The following is a 19,263-nucleotide window of genomic DNA, read 5'->3' as shown; positions in this document are numbered from 1 at the left end:
GAGCTGCCTGCACCTGCCTGCCTCCGCCCTACCGAGATTCCTCCTCGTCGCGTCCCTCTTCTTTCTCTCCCAATCAATCAATCAAACAACCAACGAATCCTTCATTCCCAGCCACGCGGTTTTTTTCGTCTCTGCTCTCTTCCACTCGGCCAACACCTTGGATCCTTTTTTCCCATTGCAATTTCTTGGACAGAAAGACTGGCAGACAAGAACCAAAACAAGGACAACTCGATACACTCAACGCGTCGAACGTGCTCTCCAACCACCTCTTCTCGGAAAGCTTCTCCCACACGGTACACCTGGCTGCACCTGGAGAAAGCGGACCAGCAGCAGATCAGACCCGACGCAGATTGCATGCTTCTGCCGCGGATTACACACGAAAAAAAAAAAAAGAGGTCCAAGCTGCGCGACCCGACCTTTCTCTTACCTCCCATTACCTCCGCCTCACCTCATACTTTGGGCCCTTACCTCACCGGAACAGGTACGGTACCTACGGAATACCTTACGTTACCGCGTACAGATTACCCACACCCTCGTCAGGTTTCCCCTCCTCTACGACGCGCTAAGGTCGCAGACGATTACCTAAACATTCGTTGAACTGCCGCATCGGTACTCCGTCTCATCCAGTCTCATCATCAGGGCCCTCTTTATAAGTCCTGGTCGGGTGCCTGTAGTAATCAATCCTCCGTTCCCTTCATGCTGAGTCAGAACCGGAGCTTGAAGATGCAGAGCGCTTCACCCTCGTCCTCTGCGAATACCACCACTAACACAGGTAAGCTACTACTCACCTTCCTCGTTTCTCATTCCTCTGTTTCCCGATCCCTATCCTCATGTCCTGTTCTATTCATCCCACCAACTCGCCGTTTCGCCCGACCAGCGAGCGCTCTGCCAAACTCCGTCGATCCCGTACCGTTCCTCTCTGACCTTTGCCCTCTCTCCCTCTTCCACCTCTTTCGCAAATCCGCCCTCCGGCAGCTGTCCTAGCCATTTGCCTTACCTCATCTTTCATTCACTACTCAGTACATTGTACTTGGCTCGGATCTCATGTACTTTGAGTGAGACGAACCCTCTTTCTCACTCTAAACTACGTTACAATCATCAATACCTGCTATATCCTAGGAGAGGCCTGGCTACCTCTTGCCAGCGTTGATATGTAATCACTCCCCTTCCCCCATCAGCTTTCCGTCCATCAGCGACTACTGCAGGCCAGCAGCTGTCTGAGATACATGATTGCCCTCGTTCGTTTCTGTATGGACAGAAGCTTGAAACAGAGGCAGACCGAATCAAAGACAGAAATCCGGCTTATGCGGCTGTCGAATGGACCATTTTCAAACCTTCTCCCATCGTCTCACGGCGCATCTTCCATCCCCACATATCCCTGCTGCTCCGGCGACAACGCCAAACTCTCAAGTCTTTCAAGCCTCGATTTATCTTACCTTTTCAAGCCAAAACGGTCCCTGAATCTCACTTGCCTTTGATGACGAGTTTTGATTTTATACCGAACCTGGACACTGCTTGCTGACATGATATGTGTTGTCCATAGACGCCCACTTGCGCGCGCAGCTTGAGCTACTCAGCAAGCATACCGCGCCCGGCTCGACAGACAACGCGACCGGCCCAGCTCGTGGAGCTCGCCCTCAAGCTCCCAACCCTTTGACCGCGTCACCACCGCCGCCGGCACATGGCTATAGTAACGGCTCTACATCGCCCACTGACGTCTTGCCACCGATAGTTAATAACCAGGCCGACCCGGAAGCGCATATCCACCCTGACCTCCGAGCTCGAATCACGCAAGCTCCAGCCGTCAACATGATGCCCGCTGGTGTACCACCTCAACCGCAGCAGCAAATCGCGCCTCCCGTGACGGCTGCCGGTCCTTCCATTGCGCCTCCTACTCATTCTCCTACAGAAATGGACTTGGATGACGGCGCGGAGGGTCGCAAAGCTAAGCGCGAATTGTCACAATCCAAGCGCGCCGCGCAAAACCGAGCTGCCCAGGTACGATAATAACAATTGGGAAGGTGCGCTGGGTCAATGGCGCGTATCATGCCTCGCGCGTGTCGCAGATGACTGTCGCAGTGCTCTTGATACATGGGACACTATTACTGGCTCATCAACCAATCACTGCGACAGCGCCAATTGCATCCGGCGCGCCCACCTCAAATCGATTCTCCAATGCGACCTGATGATGAGCTTGAGCTAACTTGAATGCGCCGCAGAGAGCTTTCCGTCAGCGAAAGGAGGGATACATCAAGAAGCTTGAGCAGCAAGTTAGAGACTACATGGAAATGGAGGGACAGTACAAGACGATGCAGTCAGAGAATTACGCGTTGCGCGAGTACGTGATTCACCTCCAGTCGCGCTTGCTCGATCTTCAGACCGAAATCCCTCAGCCGCCGCCCAATGTCAACCTTCAGCAACCTGCACTTCCGCCTCCTTCGGTCCCGACAAGTGGTCCTGAAGCCCCGCCTAGCAATGCGGGTGCTGGTCCTCTTGAGGCCGTTGCGCAGGCAGTGGCCGGTCTGCAGGCACAGGAGCAGCTTGCGCAGAGAGATCAGTTCACAAGGCCCGAGGCGGTGACTAAGGAGGAGCCGCAACGTGAGCCTGATGGACCCGTCGACCCATCGCTACCGGATGGCCTTCCGGCTCCGACTGCGTCCATGTGAGCGCGCCAAGAAAACGAGGGCGCGTCGCATTTGAATCATGGTTTTCACGTCGCTGGCGTTGCGGTACAATGGTTTGTCAAGATATTACTAGTGGACTGGCGTTACCGGCATGGCTTCTATCCACCCGTTGCGGGTGTTTTGTTTGCAATGCCCTCGGGCTTGAGTTCTTCAAAAGAGAGATGATGTAGGGAATTCGTGCTTGTAACATTGACACGAGAAGTGAAGAGTGTCAAAGGGTGGAGATTCGAGGGCCTGATGGGAACTTGATAGGAACCTCGAGGCGAGCTCCGGCTTTGTCTTTGATTTTTAGTCATTTGTCCCCCTCGGTTCTACACGTAAATGTACATCGAGGAAGGAGCCCTTGTTCATAACCTCGGACAATGCTTCATTGCCATGAAGCCGAGGAAAGACCTAGGCAACGTTCGAAAGTCTCATTACAGATTAGTCTCCGCAGAAATTCTGTTTTGCATGGCCTTATATGGATGTCATCGTTCTGATTCTCCCTCATTCACGCAGCTAAGGAGCCCGTCTCAATTTGCACTCGCGTGGAAATACAAACAGACATAGGTCTGAGTGTGTCGAAGAAGTCATGAAGAAATAGCAAAGCTTGGCTTTTTCTCGTCAATAAGACTGGTGGCATACTAGCAAGAAGGACGTGTAAAATGTAAAGATACGTTGACATGTAAGGCCCGGCATTTGAATTTCTCCCATCCTTTCTTGCCCTCACCCCTTTGAGACGTCCCGTTCCCTAAGCCGTAAAATAAGTCGCCACTGCTACAAAGCGCCCGCATCGTCCGTGATCTCTGTTTTCTCCCCTTTTGTTAAGTAATCATACATATGAAGTATTGCCCAGGTCGTGCTCCTATAATCACATCGTGTCAGTCCGTTGTCTAGTTTCAGAAATGGGGGGGAATGGTTTGGGTGAACTTACCTTGAGATACTCAGAGCCCTTCTCCTGATACTCCTCCCGCGTAATGGTAGCAGCCTTCCAGGCGTCCGACCCAGCCCACCCGGCAGCGCCCTTCCACGCGTCGAGGAGGGCGTCCTCGGCGCGGCGGATGGCGAGCGGCGCGCCGGCGGGGAGAAGAGGCCTCAGCCCCTCGCGGAGACGCTCGTCGAAGCCCTGGAAGAGCGTGTTGCCGCCCGTGAGGAAGACGTCCTTTAGGAAATCTTCGCGGTTCGACACGCCGCCCAGGCGCTGGTTGAGTATATCGCCGACAATCTCGATGAGGCCGCCCTGGTCGACGCCTGCGATGGACGGCTGAAAGACGACCTCGGGCACGCGGATGCGCTCGACGTTGAGGTGGATCTGGTTCAGCTCGGCCTGGGAGCCGGCGTCAAAGGGCCGCGGGCCGCGCGCGAAAGCGTGAAGCATCGACGTCGACCAGTCCGTCTTGGCCTCGTGGGTGTCCTCGTAGCCGAAATCCGGATCGTAGCGCAGAAGGTCCTCCTCGTACGTCTTGAGGTTCGCCTCGAGGTTTTCTTCTTCCTGCTCGTCGTCGCTGTTGTCGCCGACGGTGATTTGGCGGTACACGCCCCAGTCGTCGTCGTTTTGTCCGAAATTGTCGTCGTCGCCGCCGCGGCGCCGCTTCTTGACCGGGTTGTCGGACGCGAGGTTGGCGATGCTCTTCATGCGGATCTGCGAGGCGAGCGACTTGCGGTTGCCCAGGTCCTGCTTGAGGCGCTCGCGCTCCTTCATCTTTTGCAGCGTGACCTCGCGCGCCTGGCGCCTCTCCTCGAGCCAGCCCTCGAGGTCGTTCTCGCGGCGCTCCACGTCCAGCCGCTTCTCCTCCTCGACGCGGGCCTTCTCGGCCTCCTTTTCGGCCTTGGCGCGGGCGCGCGCGTCGTGGTTGGACTTCATGAGCTTCTGCTGGCGCTTGGCCTTGATGCCGGCGTCGTCGAGCTCCTCGTCTGGTACGTCGAGCAGGTCGAATACTGGCTCTTGCTGCTCCTCTGCAGGGTCACCGCCAACGTCCTTTGTGCGCGCCTTCTTGACCGCCTTCTCAAGGGTGGCGATGGCTCTCTCGAGAGCAGCTTCATCCTTGAGGTCGTTGCTATCGAGCAGCCGCCTGACCTCCTTCTTGTTGGTCTGCTGCTCCAGCTTGATCTGGAGCTTCTTGTACTGTTCGAGCTCGTTCTCCTTGCGCATCAGCTTCTCGAGGCGCATCTTCGCAGCTTGTTCCTGTAACCGCCTGCCGCTCTCCTTCTTCCGCTCAGCAATACGAGCCAACTCCTCTTCCGTCTTTTGCACAATGACCTCCTCTGTAAAGGGGTACTGGATGACAATGTCCCGGTCTTCAAGGCCTGTCCAATCCAAGTAGCCTCCTAACTCAGTGTTGTAGTCTTTTGAAACGTAGGCATGGTCGCGGAGCATGTGCTCTGCCTGGGACACGTTGAGCTTCCCGTTGAAAGCAGGGTACTTGAGCCTAATCAGCTTCAGCAGGTACTCTGCCGCATGCCATCCTCCCCAGTTCAATCTTGTGGCTTGGCTCAGCAGGGCCTTGTGATTGTAAACGGGTATCACGTGTGTCGAGGTGTAGGATGACGAAACTACGATGCCTGTGTTTCCCTTGTTGTGTGTGTACGAGAAGAGGGAGTCGATGCCGTATGCTAGGGAGGGCGCGCCGTAGCATTCGAAGATGATTTCTGTCATGGCTTCATAGATGTGTTAGCTGTTGGTCTTCACATGCTGCGAGAGACCAGCTTACATTTCCGGGAGTACGGCAAGTTGGCTACCGCCTCCGTCATGATAATGGGCATGTCTATGGATGCATCATCTCCGTTCAAGCCGAGCTTGAGAAAGATGTAGTCGAGAACATGCTCCATGACATCCCAATTGCTCACAATACCCGTCCCTTGCTCGTGCGCATAACGTGTGTGACTCCTCGCAGTCGTGTCGGCATAGCAGTCGCTGCCTGCAAAGGAATACGTCTTTCCGGCTTTTCGGTCGCGGTATTTGGCCATGATCGGTGGGATGTTGAGCCTCGGCTTCTCTTCAAATGACCATCCTGCACGGACGGCCGAAGATCCTATCGACAGTCAGTCAAACAGCCGCTCCGCCACATGCGTTTTCGGAACGCCTGCGAGCTTACCATTGTCAATTACAATGGCCGCGCCTCGGGAGGACTGCGCCAATGCCTTCTCCCGTCCATCCTGCTGTACCGGGATCGGCTTCTCGAACTTAGCCTCCTTGACTTGGAAGATCTTGGCTGGAGGATACGTCCTCTCCGGAGGTCCTGGCAGAGGAGGGAGCTCGCCCGTAGCTGAGGGCGCCATCGCGATGTTCGTGTGTTGGGAAAGGTTTAGGGTGTCGCAGTGCGACGGACCATGCTTCGGGGATTTACGGGCAGTATATGATTGATTCCGAAGCTGTATAGCTGGTGGCGTCTTCAACGGGAAGGTTCGTTAAGGTAGGGAGCGTCTACGTCACGTGCGTCGCGTTCAATGCGTCTACTTGATTACGGTTGATGAAGTTGTGATGCGCCGTTGTTGCGAGGCTGCGAGGCTGTAAATTTCAGTGGACCCCTACCGGCTTGTGCTACTCGGGTCGCAGCGCAGCTACGCGATCTTAGCGTAGCAAAGGTAATAGTACTACGTGGGTGAATCAAGTGCAACCAGCGTCTCGCCCCTCGGCGTTTTGTTCAAAATGGGAACTATCACATTCACTTTTGGGTCTGCCAAACTTGCGACTGCCTTTAATCATGGCCATTTGAAGAAGGGTGGGAAATGCGGTCAATTCAGAATTCTGAAGCTTTCCTCCAGTTATGGCTTCTCAGTGGGTATCTGCTCTATGGCTCGTGAAGTGCGCCGGAAATGTCATCAGTCTTGTCTCATTCCTCATCCATACACCCAGCACCTAACGACGAGTTCCGCCATGTTCATGCAGGCGGCTTCAGGTTGTCCGTAGCTAGTCCAGTGTCAAATTACTTCACGAAGGTCTGCATAATGACAAGAAACGTACCCTCAAGATGGAACAAGACATTAGACTGGTAGTTCTTGAACATCTGAGCGACGAGCTCGACATTCATGTTCTCAATGTTGATCTCCTGAAACCGACATCAGTCACAGCAAATTGTCATAGAATAAGAATGGGTAAATTACCTGCAGTGATCTATTCATGACCATCACCGCCTCGTTGAGTTTCTCCTGAAACTGTGTAAGTCGTAATGACCTAGGGTTGTTAGAGAGCGACATACCACATTGGTAATAATGCGAGAAAGCAGCAGGTTCTGTTGGTGTTCGTGAGGACTCTCCTACTCTATTCGTTAACATGTCTATTCGTCTGCGCTGCAAGTGACCACGGTTGGTATCATACCATTTTGTTAGGCACGTATTTGTGGTTGTGGTGTGTTTGTTTACTCTGTTACATGTACCCCACCGCAATCGTAGATGACTTAACTCGAACAGCGCTCTAGGCACAACTCACCGATCACACCGAGCTCCCGCTCAGCGGTGAGGAACGGCAGAATAAGCTACCCGGCCACTGCTTCCCTCCTGTTGCGCAACCAGCCATCCGCCTCCAATGGGTACAGCAAAGCCGTATCATCGCAATTTGAAACCCCAAAACCGCACGATACCACATTCCAACTAAAATGGCGGCCCCGAAAGAAGCTACAGAGGCGCAACTAGCCCACCAAGCCCTCCTCGACGAGCTCGACATCCACTCCATTCACAAGAGCTTCCGCAACCCGTCCTGGAAACCCAACCAGCGCCGCAACAAGAACATCAAGACCATCCTCGGCGACGCCTCCCGCCGCGAGGCCTCAGCCCTGGCGACCCCGCAACAAGAAGAGGGCAGCGCTGCGGCCACGCCGGCGCGGACGACGCGGGGCGGCCGCGGCGGCAACGACGACGACGGCCTCTCTACCAGCGGCGCCTCGACGCCCGCCGCCGGCAACGGCAGCGGCAACAACGACAACAACCCGAACCTCGCGCAGGCCTCGCGCAGCCTGTCGAAGCTTGTTCTTGAAAAGAGTCTGCGCCCCAACGGTGGTGGTGCCGCCGGCGGGGGCTCGGGCCCGAGTGTTACCTACACCAACGTTGAGTCGGCGCCGTCGCTGGCGCACACGAAGCGGTACTGCGATATCACGGGGCTCCCGGCGCCGTATGTCGATCCCAAGACGCGGCTGAGGTATCACGACAAGGAGGTGTTTGGGCTGATTCGAACTTTGCCGCAGGGCGCGGCTGAGCAGTATCTCGAAGCGCGTGGTGCGCATACTGTTCTCAAATAAGGGGTGTCTACTGCCTTATATCTTACGAATACATCTTGTGGACTGGACAGAGAATGACGGCGGCGGCAGGAGGCATAAGGCACGATGCTGCAGGTTTCCTTGTTTAGGCGTTACTGGGGGTCAACAACTGTGGTCATGAACCAAGTTTCGGAGTTACTGGGGGTGTCGAGCGGAACGAGTCGTTTTCAAGTCAATACGATGATTGTTCTTCATAAGGCTGAGCTACTAGGGTGCGGGAATCTATGTATGTGCGACCAACAAAGTCAAATCTCAACTATGCAGCCCTGCGCCTTTCAGCATAGGGTGTTAGATGACACTCCGGCTTAATCGTGATAAACTGTTGTTCTTCGCCTGTGAATCGACAGATTACCGAGAACGTATTGAGAGACGATACTCAGTTGCCATAGCTTAAAGCTACAGCCGTCGCGGCGGAACTGCTATGCAGTTGTGTTTTCCTTACCGTTTTGTTGTCGAGCCTCCGACTTGCTCGAATCCGGAACCACGGCCGGGGGACGATCTTGCTCGTCTATATCGGAGCTGGTGGTATAGATGCTATCCTCTTGTGTCCACAAAAGAGGAACGCTCATGTATTTCCATGGTAGAGCTCAAACACTCCGTCATGAGATCTTCCCAAATCTTATACCGCAGTTGCCCAGCTGGATAACCTCATGAAGAGCGGTTTGTGAGACCAGTTGCGCCATGCATCAATGAACGCCGTGTAGGAAAGGCTGAAGAGTATTTCCTGACTGTACTGTTGATGGTCGTGTGCTCGCCAGCGGGTCGGTCCTGATACGCGTGTCGTCGAGCCCTTCAAGGCGAACTCAACACTGAGTTGATGTACAAGAAGCAGGTTGATTTTTTTCCAACTACAGCGCGGGTTAAATCCATCGTGGGAAATTTGAACCCACGTTGTAATTGGTTACCTTGCTAGAGGGACCCAATTATTCCTAGTGGCTTTTGGTGCACACCACCCCCCAAAACCCCCAAGAGTTAGGTTCGTTGTGTGACGGCGCGCGGCCAAGCAACAGGAACTTGCAGCAAAGACCCCTGCTCGCGTGCCAGCGGCCGGCACCTTTCCCCCTGGTGATCTGTTCTTTGCCTAATCTAAAAAATTACGGCAGCTCAGTCCAACAGCCCTGTGTACGCCAATCCTCTCTCGCGTATCTCTCATCCTCTCTTTTCGCGATTACGACGCCCTTTTCGGACCCTTCTGATTGTACAGCTACCTCCCTACCGAAAACGAAAGAAAACTTTACCCTCGAACGATCCGATCGAATCGAAGCTCCCTTCTCTTCCTACCACCCAACTCCAACGAAGCTAGGAGCATACACCCAAGATGGCGTCAATGTGGATGTCCGACTCTCAAAGTACGTCTTTTTGCGCCGCCAAGCCGTCACAGGCAATACCGCACCGGAACCATGTTGCGCAGCTTCTACACCACCGTCAAGGACCGTAGCTGACCTTTGTTCTTACAGAAATTGGAGTCATCTTCTGCTCCGGAGGTACGTTCGCGCCGCCACCAATACCTCTCTGGCGCATCGAGTAGCACATACAGCAAGTAGGATTCACGGTGGCTAACTTCTCTGCGCTTACGACAGGAGGTTTCTTCCTCATCGGTGGAGTGATGCTGTTCTTTGACCGAGCAATGTAAGTCGTTCCTTGCGGATTTGTTCTCCTCCTTTGACTTTCGCGACAGAGCTAACCCGATCCTTTCTCAGGCTGGCCATGGGAAACGTACGAAACTCCCCTCCTCCCTCCTCCCTGACCACAGAGTCAACGACCACCTACACGCAAAGTAGCTGACCCTTGAAATGCAATAGATTCTCTTCCTCATCGGCCTGACCATCATCATCGGACCCCAAAAGACGCTCCTCTTCTTCGCGCGGAAACAAAAGGCAAAGGGCACGGCCGCCTTCTTTGGCGGTCTTACCCTGATCCTGCTACGGTGGCCCCTAATCGGCTTCTGCGTCGAGCTCTACGGCATCATGGTCCTCTTTGGTGACTTCCTCGGCACGATTGCCGCTTTTGCGCGTAACATCCCCGTCATCGGGCCGTATATCGGCACCGCGGTCGACCGGTCTGGTGTCGGTCGCCGGAACGCTGAGTTACCTGTGTAAATATTCCATTGGAAGGCGGTCGGGAGGGATGTATCAACGTATCAATGATTTTCGGGGAAGCCACTGGAATGAGGAGGATAGCGTATAGACGGGATTGTATACCATAACGGCGCAGGTTGGGGCCTGAACCTATGATTTGATAAAGGCTTGTAATTATACGCGGATTTGCTTTCGGTTCTTAGAGCAAGGGCGAAACCTTTGTCTAGAGACGACGAAACTCGCTCAAGGATAATGAATGAATGGAAAGACACACTTGAGAAACCATCTGGCACACGTAGGACGGAAAGACATGTCATTGACATACATGGTTGGCGCATTTCGGGCTCGGACGTAGCCGCGGCTAAGCAAAGATTCCGCCATTGGTAAACTCTTGCTAATCTAGTGTTCGTCGATTCGTAGTGTCAACATCCTCGTGTGTACGCGGGAGCGAGATGCCCAGCCTGCCTCGCACACAGTAAACTCCAGGGGTTTGTTTCCTTTAGTTGCAAAAATCCCCCCGCGTGCCCCCTCGTCTACGCCATCACCTCCTCCACCCTGGCTGGTATTCTTAGTAGCTCACACTGACGAGATAGTCTGCCAGCTTCTCCACCGCCAGAGTAGCGCTGCCGGCCTGCGCGTTCTCGCCGTGGTGGCCGAGAAGGATGGCCTGGGTAGACTTGGCGACGGCGATACCCTCCTTGCCCTATTCAAGTGATTTCAAGTCAGCCCTTCTGCGGACAATGCCATGTTTTTTTCGTGCTTTCAGAGTGTATGGGCGTCCAACCTTTCGTGCGTAAATGGCACCCTCCTCGGCACGGGCCATGACGTATCTCTCGCCGCCGATGAACAGACCATCGGCAAAGGCCTTGTCCTTGACGTCCGACTTTCCGGTAACGATGTCGGCAACAACCTTCATCTCCGTGGCGGAGAGCTATGTTGCGCAAGAGATATTGTTAGTAGTGGTACGGATAGAGAAATGTAGTTATTCGTTGGTAATTGAAGGCGGGATCACATACGGTGAAACCGGCGCTCGACGCCCACGTGCTGTCACCGGCGATGCTGATGATGGCGGCCTTGTCAATGTGGCCGGTGCCGACCAAGCTACAGATCCCACGTCAGTTCTCCATGGCCCATTGTATAGCTCAACAATCCCTCGCGATGCGCAAGCCGCGAAAACAAAAAGCTGGTGCAAAGCTACCTGGTGTCAACGTAAGCTGTAGAGAGAGATTGTCAGCTCATCCTGATGATTCTCGAGGTCTGGGGGGGTTTCCCCCTCGGGTTTGGCTTCTCCCTCCCCCTCCGTCTCTCTTGGGAGAGAGCTGCCAACGCCCGCATCGGCCCTTCGTGGGGGTGGGAGATTGCGAAGTGAGTGAGCTTACCTTGCCACGACATGATGAAGGAAGGAAGACGGGAAGAAATAAGAGACTAGTGCTCGCTGGTGCAAATTAACAAAAAAGAGACAAGAAGCTTCTCTCTGTCGAAAGGGGGTGTGCAAAAAGCTCAAGCTTTGACGCGGTGTGGGATATGGAGGGGAGGAATTTCGGTTTGTGACTGTTGATGTTTCTTGTTCCTCTTTCCTGCCTGACGTTTGCCCCTCTCTCCTCCGAGGAATACCTTAGCAAACCAATTTTTAGGTCCAGCGGGCCGGGCGGGGTATCACGCTACCTGCTGAGAGGTCATTGCTGGCGCCAAAGTAGCGGTGCGGGGTACTTTCTTCAGCATCGCGAGCATCGTAGGCGAATACCTCTGTTTCTCGTTGCTTCCACCCCCCGGCAACTGTGAGGTGCTTTATTCAGGAAAGTCCAGCAATGTCATGCAGCTACCACAGTAAGATACCTAAGGTAGGGACTGCCAAAGAATTGCTGCACCTTATCCGAACGTTTCTCATCGTTTCTTCTGATTCCCTTTCCTAGTCGACAGCGACGGCTTAGCCTTGTCTTGACGAATTCAATCCCCTATCTTCCTACCTACCTGTATTTCGTACCCGAGGTAGCTGATCCACTCGAAAGAACTCAACGAGTCCACACGATCCGCCGGGTATTCCCATCACCGCCTGTGTAGCTATTACCTTGTAATAGGTACCATACCTTACCTTACCGCCTTACGTATCTTTCCACCTAGGTGCCACTTCCGGAATGTGCCCCGCCAAACACTTGTCCAGTCACGTGATGGCGGGGTGACTGTGCGAGTATGATGGAAGGAGGCACAGTACAGACACGGCATTGTTGGGCCCCACCCATTTGAGGGCCGTCACCGCCTCAGCTCGCCACACTCAATGCGCCACGGCAGCGACCCCCGTTTCCCATCTTCGCCAAGCCCAACACATCTCCGCCGACGGCCCGGCAAAGCTCTATGCCGCCTTCCATCTCCATCGTCGTCTTCGTCGACGTCGCTATCAATGGCTTTTCGTTTCCAGAAGGATCGAAGGAACGAAACAGACGCTCGGCACATGAGAAGTGAGGACGGACGTGCAGAATGGCAACATCAAGCGAAAAGAGTTGCTTTCTAAATATGTTTGGATCGTCCATGCAAGAAGGAGCGCATATTCCATGTTAGCTACCGCAGCTACTACAGCCCAACTTACGCTCGAAGTCTTCTATCTTTACTCTATCCACCTGCATGCGGTCAACGGCGACATCGAGGACGCCTGGTTGACGGAAGTCCGTCCGCAACGCAGCTCGGAGCCAAAAGACGGGACGTTTCCGTCTTCAGCTCGGTCCTGCACAGTCGTACTACGTAGTCGTCTATTAACCCGATCGGCTCTTTGAACTTCTTGTCCCCATCACGCCGGGGTCCAGGCTGTACAGCATCTCTTTCAGGCTTTGGCCTCTCTTCTTCAGATGGAATTTCGCTCACCAGCGTACACGTCCGATCATCTGGATAAACTATCAGAGTTGTTTCCACCCGATGCCTCTCACGGGATGCTACACTGTCAACGGATCGTCACCCGGGGCACCGCCTACGTTACGCTTGATCCGCCGCCGTCTCACACCCTAATTGATCGCCCTGGTCGTCTTGTCATCTCAACAACAATTCCAGGCTTCCGAATCCTGATTTTGCACGGGTTCACAGATCCATCTACGGGCTGTGGAAGACAGTCTAAACGAGGGCTAGACTTCATCGAAGAGACACAGACACCGGCGCCCAACTTTATCCTATTCGTAGAATAATCAGCCGGGGGACTAACTGCTTAGCCTGAGATCGGCTGCCGCAAACTTACGTGCTGCGGAGGACTCGGCTTACACGGCGACTTGGTAAACTCAACCCGTGGGAAGAACCAGCTGCATCTGGATGACATTATTCGTGGACATCACACAAGCAAGAGAGAACACGAAATTGGGTTCCAGCCATCCCTTCAGACGAACTTTGAGTATACTGCATGCTGCTCATCAAACCAGTTTTACTTTTTGACAGCAATGCGATCACCTCCTGGCAACAAGGTTATCGTTCAGAAGACAAGGGCGCATCTGACGACGGTTTCTTCAGGGGCGTCTTCGTGGCATCTCTCAACTGACGATGTCTCTTGGAAGCGATCAAAACGACAGGGTGTCTTCCTGATGGTCAGTAAACTTCTTACTTGCGCTCTGGCCACCTAACGGATACACTGGCTGGCGGATTTGCAATCTTGAGACGATCATTCGGCTTTCCACCCTGGACGAGACAGTTCAAACCCCGTCGATGGATAGCCTTCCGCATCCTCCCATCATCTCTAAGCTCCTGGTTTGCCCTGATACCTAGTCAGCCTTGTCACACAGGGCTCCTCGATAGCCTACGATTCTTTGGAGCCATTTCAGGACCTGGAAGGATGATCTGACTGTGGGCCTATCGTGGACTGAGAGGAACAAGAGGTGCTTGTCAGCGTCTGGCCCAAGCGCACAGCACGTCGCAGGCGCACACAGGCAACGCCCAAAAAAACAAAAAATCGAGAACAACAAACTTTCCAACGCTCGGCGGCGCCCACCTCAGCAACAGCGCTCCGTGTCCCAGGAAGTCTGTTTCAATACGACACCTTCTAAGAGGGAGGGTGTTTGATTTCTTCCGGCTGACAGGACAACCTGTAAGCTCCAACAGCAGACGCATACGAGGCACTAGGGCGTGTCGTCGACCAGATCCCCCCGAACGATGACACCTCGAGCGGCATACTTATTCAGCGTCGGCCCTTAGTAAGCTGCCAATTTCGTGTTACTTGGCGCGTCGTCTGTCAACCAACTTCTCAGATATGTGTGCGGCTTGCATTGTCTTCGCAATGTCGTTGCATGGTTGTATCAGGGAACACAATTGGTGTTCATGTCCGTGAGCGTACAAAGCTGCGAGACGAACGTATCCGTACGGAAACCTGTGCGACAATAGGCCCAAGAAGCGGTGGGAAAATGGACCAGGAAATAACCAAGATTTGATCAAATTACACCGGACAGCGCTGGCGTCACGCTGGATAAGCAGGCCTAGTGTGAGAAGGTTATTTCCTTGATTGTGGACCATGGTTGGTGGGAAGCCGGATGAGCAACGATGTCTCTGATCCTTTCATTTAAAACGAGAGACCCGTTTGATGTCAGAGTGGGGGATCGGTATATGCGTGGGCAGGGCGTTGTTAGCCCAGCGATGCGGAGAGGATCCGCGACTGCAACGTCGTGTAACTCTCATTCGCTGACCGCATCGGCTGGGAGATTGAACTTCAAATGAAGCAATTTTCAGCCTGGTGACCGTTGGGCAAATCTTGGGGCGGCACTGGGCATCAGAGGGGACGTCCTCGTGTTACTCATCTTGAGTCTGGGCCAGTCCCATCTTTCAGAGGCGATTCGGATCCCGGCGGACCCAGTTTCTTGCAATTGGGATCAATCCAGTTCTTGGATAACCTCAACGACCACTTGCGACCTACTGTAGCGCAGTGACGGCTTCTCGGATTATTAGCGAATTGATCATTACATCGACGGACGAGGCTTGGGCCTCGGGGGGCCGACGACAACGAAGGCGAGAGGACGTGCGGTATGACAGGGACGACCCTGAGGCTTGTTGCCCCCAGGCTGGGGTAACCCAACCTTTCCAGGATGTCCCGCAGACCAAGCACGGATGCGACCCTCCCTCTTCTCTCATCCTTCTCGAATCCCTCCCCTCTTTAGCTCTCTCTAGCGGCAAGGTACGGCACGATACGACGGGGGGTACAACAAGGCATGTGGGCGTAGTCAATTTGAAGTCAAATTGCTTCTTATGAGCTTTTCGTCGAGAAGCTCCAGAACGATAATACCGGAAGCTGCCGCGGCTTGACGATGGAGTCATCCGAGGCTTCTCACTCAGCTCTCGACTCTCAGCCCCCTCAGCCAGCCTTGACCGCCACGCCGCACGGCAGTGTCAACACAGAAATCAGACTATCCAGAGTCTCCAGACCTCTCGGTCACCCTGCAGATGACGACTCCGTCAATCATGCTTCGCCGCTGTGCTTCCCTACAGTTCTCGCTAGTCTGACACACGAAACCGCAAGACCTCCACTCGACCGCAGAAGATACGCGACTTATCGTTCACAAACGACCGGGACCCTCGATCCACAGACCGGCCCAAGGACAGGATGTTGAAGTTCGTCATCCTTGTGTTGATCAGCCCCCCCTAAAATATCCGTCCTATCAATCTCAAACAGGCGACAAAGTTGCGAGTCGCGTGCTGGGGACCAAGAACGAGGGCTTCTGGGCTCTGGGTCGACCCTGCAGAGGCGAAATCAGAGGGGATGATATCAAAGTAGAGTTAAGTCAGAGTGTCCCCCCCGTCTGCAGTCTGGGTCCTCTCCTGTTCTCTGCATATGGGCTTCGGGGGGTTCTCTGTCATCGGGTCTTTGGTCTTTCTTTCCGGCAACTGCCTTTCTACTAGCAGCCATATTTCTCATTTTCTCTTCTTTTGCCTCCACATTTGGCGCAACTTGGAAGACGGCCTTCTAGTCCTCCGATTCTACTAGTTCCTGCAACCGCTTCCCATCATCTCCTTTTTCGAAACCGATCACCCCGCTCCACGTTCTGGGCATCCCGCCTGGTTCTTGCTCTTATAGCCCTGTCAACAAGGATCCGCCAAGCGCTAGCATTGCAAAGTCCTGTTCCGGGCCATTAGAGGAGCATGTTCAAATTGGTTAACCGTTCCAGATCTATGAAGAGCATGAGGACTGGTGGAGGGGCCCCCGGTGGTGTGCAGACGCACGGCCCAGAGTCCCCCGTCCTGGGGTCGCCGGGTCTTGTGTCAAGTTTCCAACAGACCAAGGAAGACTCGAGCGCTTCTCAAAACGAGAGCGTGCCCTTCTTCGCAAAGGACGCTGCCGCCGACGCTGCCGCCGCTGCTGCCGTTGCCGTTGAAACTCGCAACACATACCGCCATCGCCCGCTGCCTACACCACCTCCATCCAAGGCGTCTTCGACCATGGCTGAGCGGCCCAGCACTAGCGGAGGTCTTTCACCTCATAACTACAGCACTACCAGCTTCAGATCCTTTGCTGATAGACGTATGTCCAAGGATGACCTGTATATCAGGCCTCAGTCTTCAGCACGTGGTGGTTACAAGTCGTATCACATCCCGATACGGGACAATCCAGCATCTCCGGTAGAGAGTCCTGGCGACTTCTCACACGACTTCTCACCGGCGCGCACCTTTACAGTCAGGACTCAGACGCCAGATTCGATGGACAGCAACATGGGAACGATAGCAATAGGCATGGCCATAGGGAGCCCGACACATCCACCTCCGGACTTCACAGCGTCGCGCGAATTTCTTACATCGCCGATGCCCGCCCCGAGAGACGAGTGGCAACCGCAGGCATCCAGCCTCAGCACGACCATGATGAGGGCCTCACCAACACCAGAACCGCCGCAGGAGATACCGGAACCCGTGCCGGCACCGAAGCAGAAATCAGGAAGATGGAAATTGTTTGGCCGTTCTAAAAGCAAGAGACTTGCCTCGTCTCCAGTCGCCATCTCACAACCTATGAATCTTCAGCATCCGGCACCGACGAGAACGGACTTCGATATTTCACCGACGACGAACCAGGCCACGGACTTGGGAAGACGGAATACTGAGAAGAGAACAGCGGATAGCAAACCGGCCATGAAGCGCTCACAAACGGCTGGCCCTGTGGCCCCGCCGAGCCCGAAAGATTCAAAGCCCCCTAAACTACTAAGCAGAATGGCGTCCACACGGTCGACCAAGAGCGTCAAAAAGTCGGACATTTCTGCGCCGGTTCATGTGTCGATGGGAGTACCGGCTTTGCCGCCTAAACCGTCGGGCGGGTTCCTGGACGTGGAGATTCCCAGCATCACGATGGAGAGGTACAGTGTAATGTTCGGCAACGTCCTGGGACAACAGCCACATGGATCACAAGATTCGACTTTGGGATCTCAAGGTTTACAGCCTTCATCTTCGCTTCTGGCAAGGCGGCAAGCTACTCTGGACAGACTGAAAACGATAAACGATCAGGTCACTAGAGAAGAGGAGGAGAGGGAACGTATGAGGGGTCGGAGGGCAACATCACCGCAGCCGCCCAAGTCGCCGGCGTTTTCGCTCTCACTATTCCCCGCCACGCCCTCGGAATCGGCCAACAACCCGCCTCAATCACCCAGATTCCGCTCAAATACCTCACCCGCTTTCTTGTCATCCCCGCAGAGAGCAAGCTTCGAGCCAGCCGCAGAGGAAAGTAGCCCTGAGTCTATCAAGCAAAAGACTCTATCGCCCGAGACGATCGCCCGGTCCCAGCCCTCCGATGTACACGACTTCGTCTTCGGGCCCGAGCAGTCCGGCCTCATGCTCGACTCGCCAACAGACGACAACGAATCCGAGGAGATCCACCTGACAGAGCAACTGAAGCCAACCATATACGAACCCGCATGGCAGATGATCTCAACACCAGGCGAGTCCACCGCCCCGTCGAGCGCTGCGCCCAGCGCCAAAGACCGTTCCCCAGCATCGGTATCCTCCGTCCATACGCACGTCACAAAGCCGTCCCTCGACGAGTCTGAGCCGGACGACGCGCTCCGCGCTGCGGTAGAAATTTCGATTGCCCGGCAGATCAGCATTTCCCGGCAGCAGCGCCGAATGCTGCGTCCCTTGAAGACGAATGCTGTTCGTACCGGTGGCAGCCCCAACGTTAGAAGCCCGGTGACGACCATCACAGTGGGCAAGAATGAGCGCCTATCCACGACGAAGAGTTCTACGCCAACACTCATCAGCCACGGCGAGACGTTCGAGCAGCAAATCGCGCAGAACCGCAAGAGCTCGCGGATTATCGTCGAGGATGACTTGGCGTAAACTCGCACGAAACTCTCTAGAGCCTAGGCTCTTATCCCTATCATCATGTCGGACATTCTTCTAATTCCCTTCGTCCACATACACTGATGGTGCTCGGACTCGCCATCAGACTTTTACAATCCTCTTTTGTTACTTGACCACCTTCTCATCCACCGATTTGTTCCTTTACTCCACCTTTTTCTGTCATCACTCTCACCTTATTATTCTGGAGGACCATTTCGAACTATGCTTGTAGCGGGATTTCATACGCTTGGTGAAAGGAGGGGCTTCTTCACTCTGGTTTCAGGTTTTGACGAGTTCATATTCTTGTATGGGGGTTGGATATGTGTGTGTGGTGGCCTTATCAGAAAAGCAAAGTTCGAACGGTCTTTTTTGTCACTTGCAAGCGAGTTTCCCGAGAAGCAAAACACAGAGAAGGATTCCCGATGGAGTATCTGATCTTCCTGTCATACGACCTCGAAGGTTCGTTTCTTTTGCGCGCAATCGATACCACTGTTGGGGGGAGAAATTCTTTTTTTTTTATCTGGTGTAGGAAGGGAGAAGGACGGCGGGCAAGGGCCAGGGCATTTTCAAACCTGTTAGCCTTTGGTTCACCTTTATGAAGAAAGCTTTCTTGGAAAATCTTCCTTTTTTTCCTTGGATAATCCCTAAAGCTTAAAAATAAACATGCCCTTTCTAGGTTCAATCCTTTTTTGAAGCCGCTGTCGAAATATTTGTGTCACCACGTTTGGGCAACTTGGGCTGTCGTCTACACCTTGCTCGCGTTCGTAGTTGGGAGCTCACATGTAGGTTTCGAGACACTCGAGTCTCAAGGTCAGCGGCGAGTTTCGGTCTCAGTCAGCCCATGGCTGTGCAGTAGATATAGCCGCGTGGACTCTGCGTGGCTTTTAAGACTTTTGGAAGCACCTGGGTTAGAGCTGTAGCCCTCTTGCTTAGGAAGATAACACTGCACCTACTAGCTAGAAAGACCTCGGTGTATGTGGTTCAAGCCAGTTTGGG

At 54.1% G+C, this 19,263-nt stretch overlaps 7 protein-coding genes across 7 annotated transcripts; 4 read left to right on the top strand and 3 right to left on the bottom strand.

The window, feature by feature from the left end:
- Positions 1-723: 723 nt before the first annotated feature.
- CABS01_04508 (bZIP transcription factor) lies at positions 724-2,666 on the top strand (the record flags this gene model as incomplete). The annotated part of the gene is made up of 3 exons (XM_060537879.1): positions 724-772; positions 1,544-1,998; positions 2,220-2,666. The coding sequence occupies 3 exons, from the start codon at positions 724-726 to the stop codon at positions 2,664-2,666; spliced, it is 951 nt and encodes a 316-aa protein (XP_060389541.1).
- Positions 2,667-3,495: 829 nt separating this feature from the next.
- CABS01_04507 (actin) lies at positions 3,496-5,942 on the bottom strand (the record flags this gene model as incomplete). The annotated part of the gene is made up of 4 exons (XM_060537878.1): positions 3,496-3,528; positions 3,598-5,321; positions 5,375-5,695; positions 5,759-5,942. The coding sequence occupies 4 exons, from the start codon at positions 5,940-5,942 to the stop codon at positions 3,496-3,498; spliced, it is 2,262 nt and encodes a 753-aa protein (XP_060389540.1).
- Positions 5,943-6,544: 602 nt separating this feature from the next.
- Positions 6,545-6,860, bottom strand: CABS01_04506 (uncharacterized protein; the record flags this gene model as incomplete). Its single annotated transcript, XM_060537877.1, has 3 exons — positions 6,545-6,573; positions 6,628-6,712; positions 6,768-6,860. The coding sequence occupies 3 exons, from the start codon at positions 6,858-6,860 to the stop codon at positions 6,545-6,547; spliced, it is 207 nt and encodes a 68-aa protein (XP_060389539.1).
- Positions 6,861-7,258: 398 nt separating this feature from the next.
- On the top strand, positions 7,259-7,897 carry CABS01_04505 (uncharacterized protein; the record flags this gene model as incomplete). Its single annotated transcript, XM_060537876.1, has 1 exon — positions 7,259-7,897. One exon carries the CDS (start codon positions 7,259-7,261, stop codon positions 7,895-7,897), a length of 639 nt encoding a protein of 212 aa, XP_060389538.1.
- Positions 7,898-9,242: 1,345 nt separating this feature from the next.
- On the top strand, positions 9,243-10,014 carry CABS01_04504 (Got1-like family protein; the record flags this gene model as incomplete). The annotated part of the gene is made up of 5 exons (XM_060537875.1): positions 9,243-9,264; positions 9,373-9,399; positions 9,496-9,544; positions 9,616-9,631; positions 9,718-10,014. The coding sequence occupies 5 exons, from the start codon at positions 9,243-9,245 to the stop codon at positions 10,012-10,014; spliced, it is 411 nt and encodes a 136-aa protein (XP_060389537.1).
- A 547-nt stretch (positions 10,015-10,561) lies between these two features.
- CABS01_04503 (profilin) lies at positions 10,562-11,385 on the bottom strand (the record flags this gene model as incomplete). Its single annotated transcript, XM_060537874.1, has 5 exons — positions 10,562-10,696; positions 10,778-10,924; positions 11,010-11,094; positions 11,192-11,207; positions 11,373-11,385. The coding sequence occupies 5 exons, from the start codon at positions 11,383-11,385 to the stop codon at positions 10,562-10,564; spliced, it is 396 nt and encodes a 131-aa protein (XP_060389536.1).
- Positions 11,386-16,119: 4,734 nt separating this feature from the next.
- Positions 16,120-18,264, top strand: CABS01_04502 (uncharacterized protein; the record flags this gene model as incomplete). The annotated part of the gene is made up of 1 exon (XM_060537873.1): positions 16,120-18,264. One exon carries the CDS (start codon positions 16,120-16,122, stop codon positions 18,262-18,264), a length of 2,145 nt encoding a protein of 714 aa, XP_060389535.1.
- Positions 18,265-19,263: the final 999 nt, after the last annotated feature.

Source organism: Colletotrichum abscissum (genome assembly GCF_030869225.1).
Source record: "Colletotrichum abscissum strain IMI 504890 chromosome Unknown Scaffold_9.1, whole genome shotgun sequence".
NCBI classification, from domain to species: Eukaryota; Fungi; Ascomycota; class Sordariomycetes; order Glomerellales; family Glomerellaceae; genus Colletotrichum; species Colletotrichum abscissum.
This window is presented reverse-complemented; position numbering and strand designations above follow the sequence as displayed.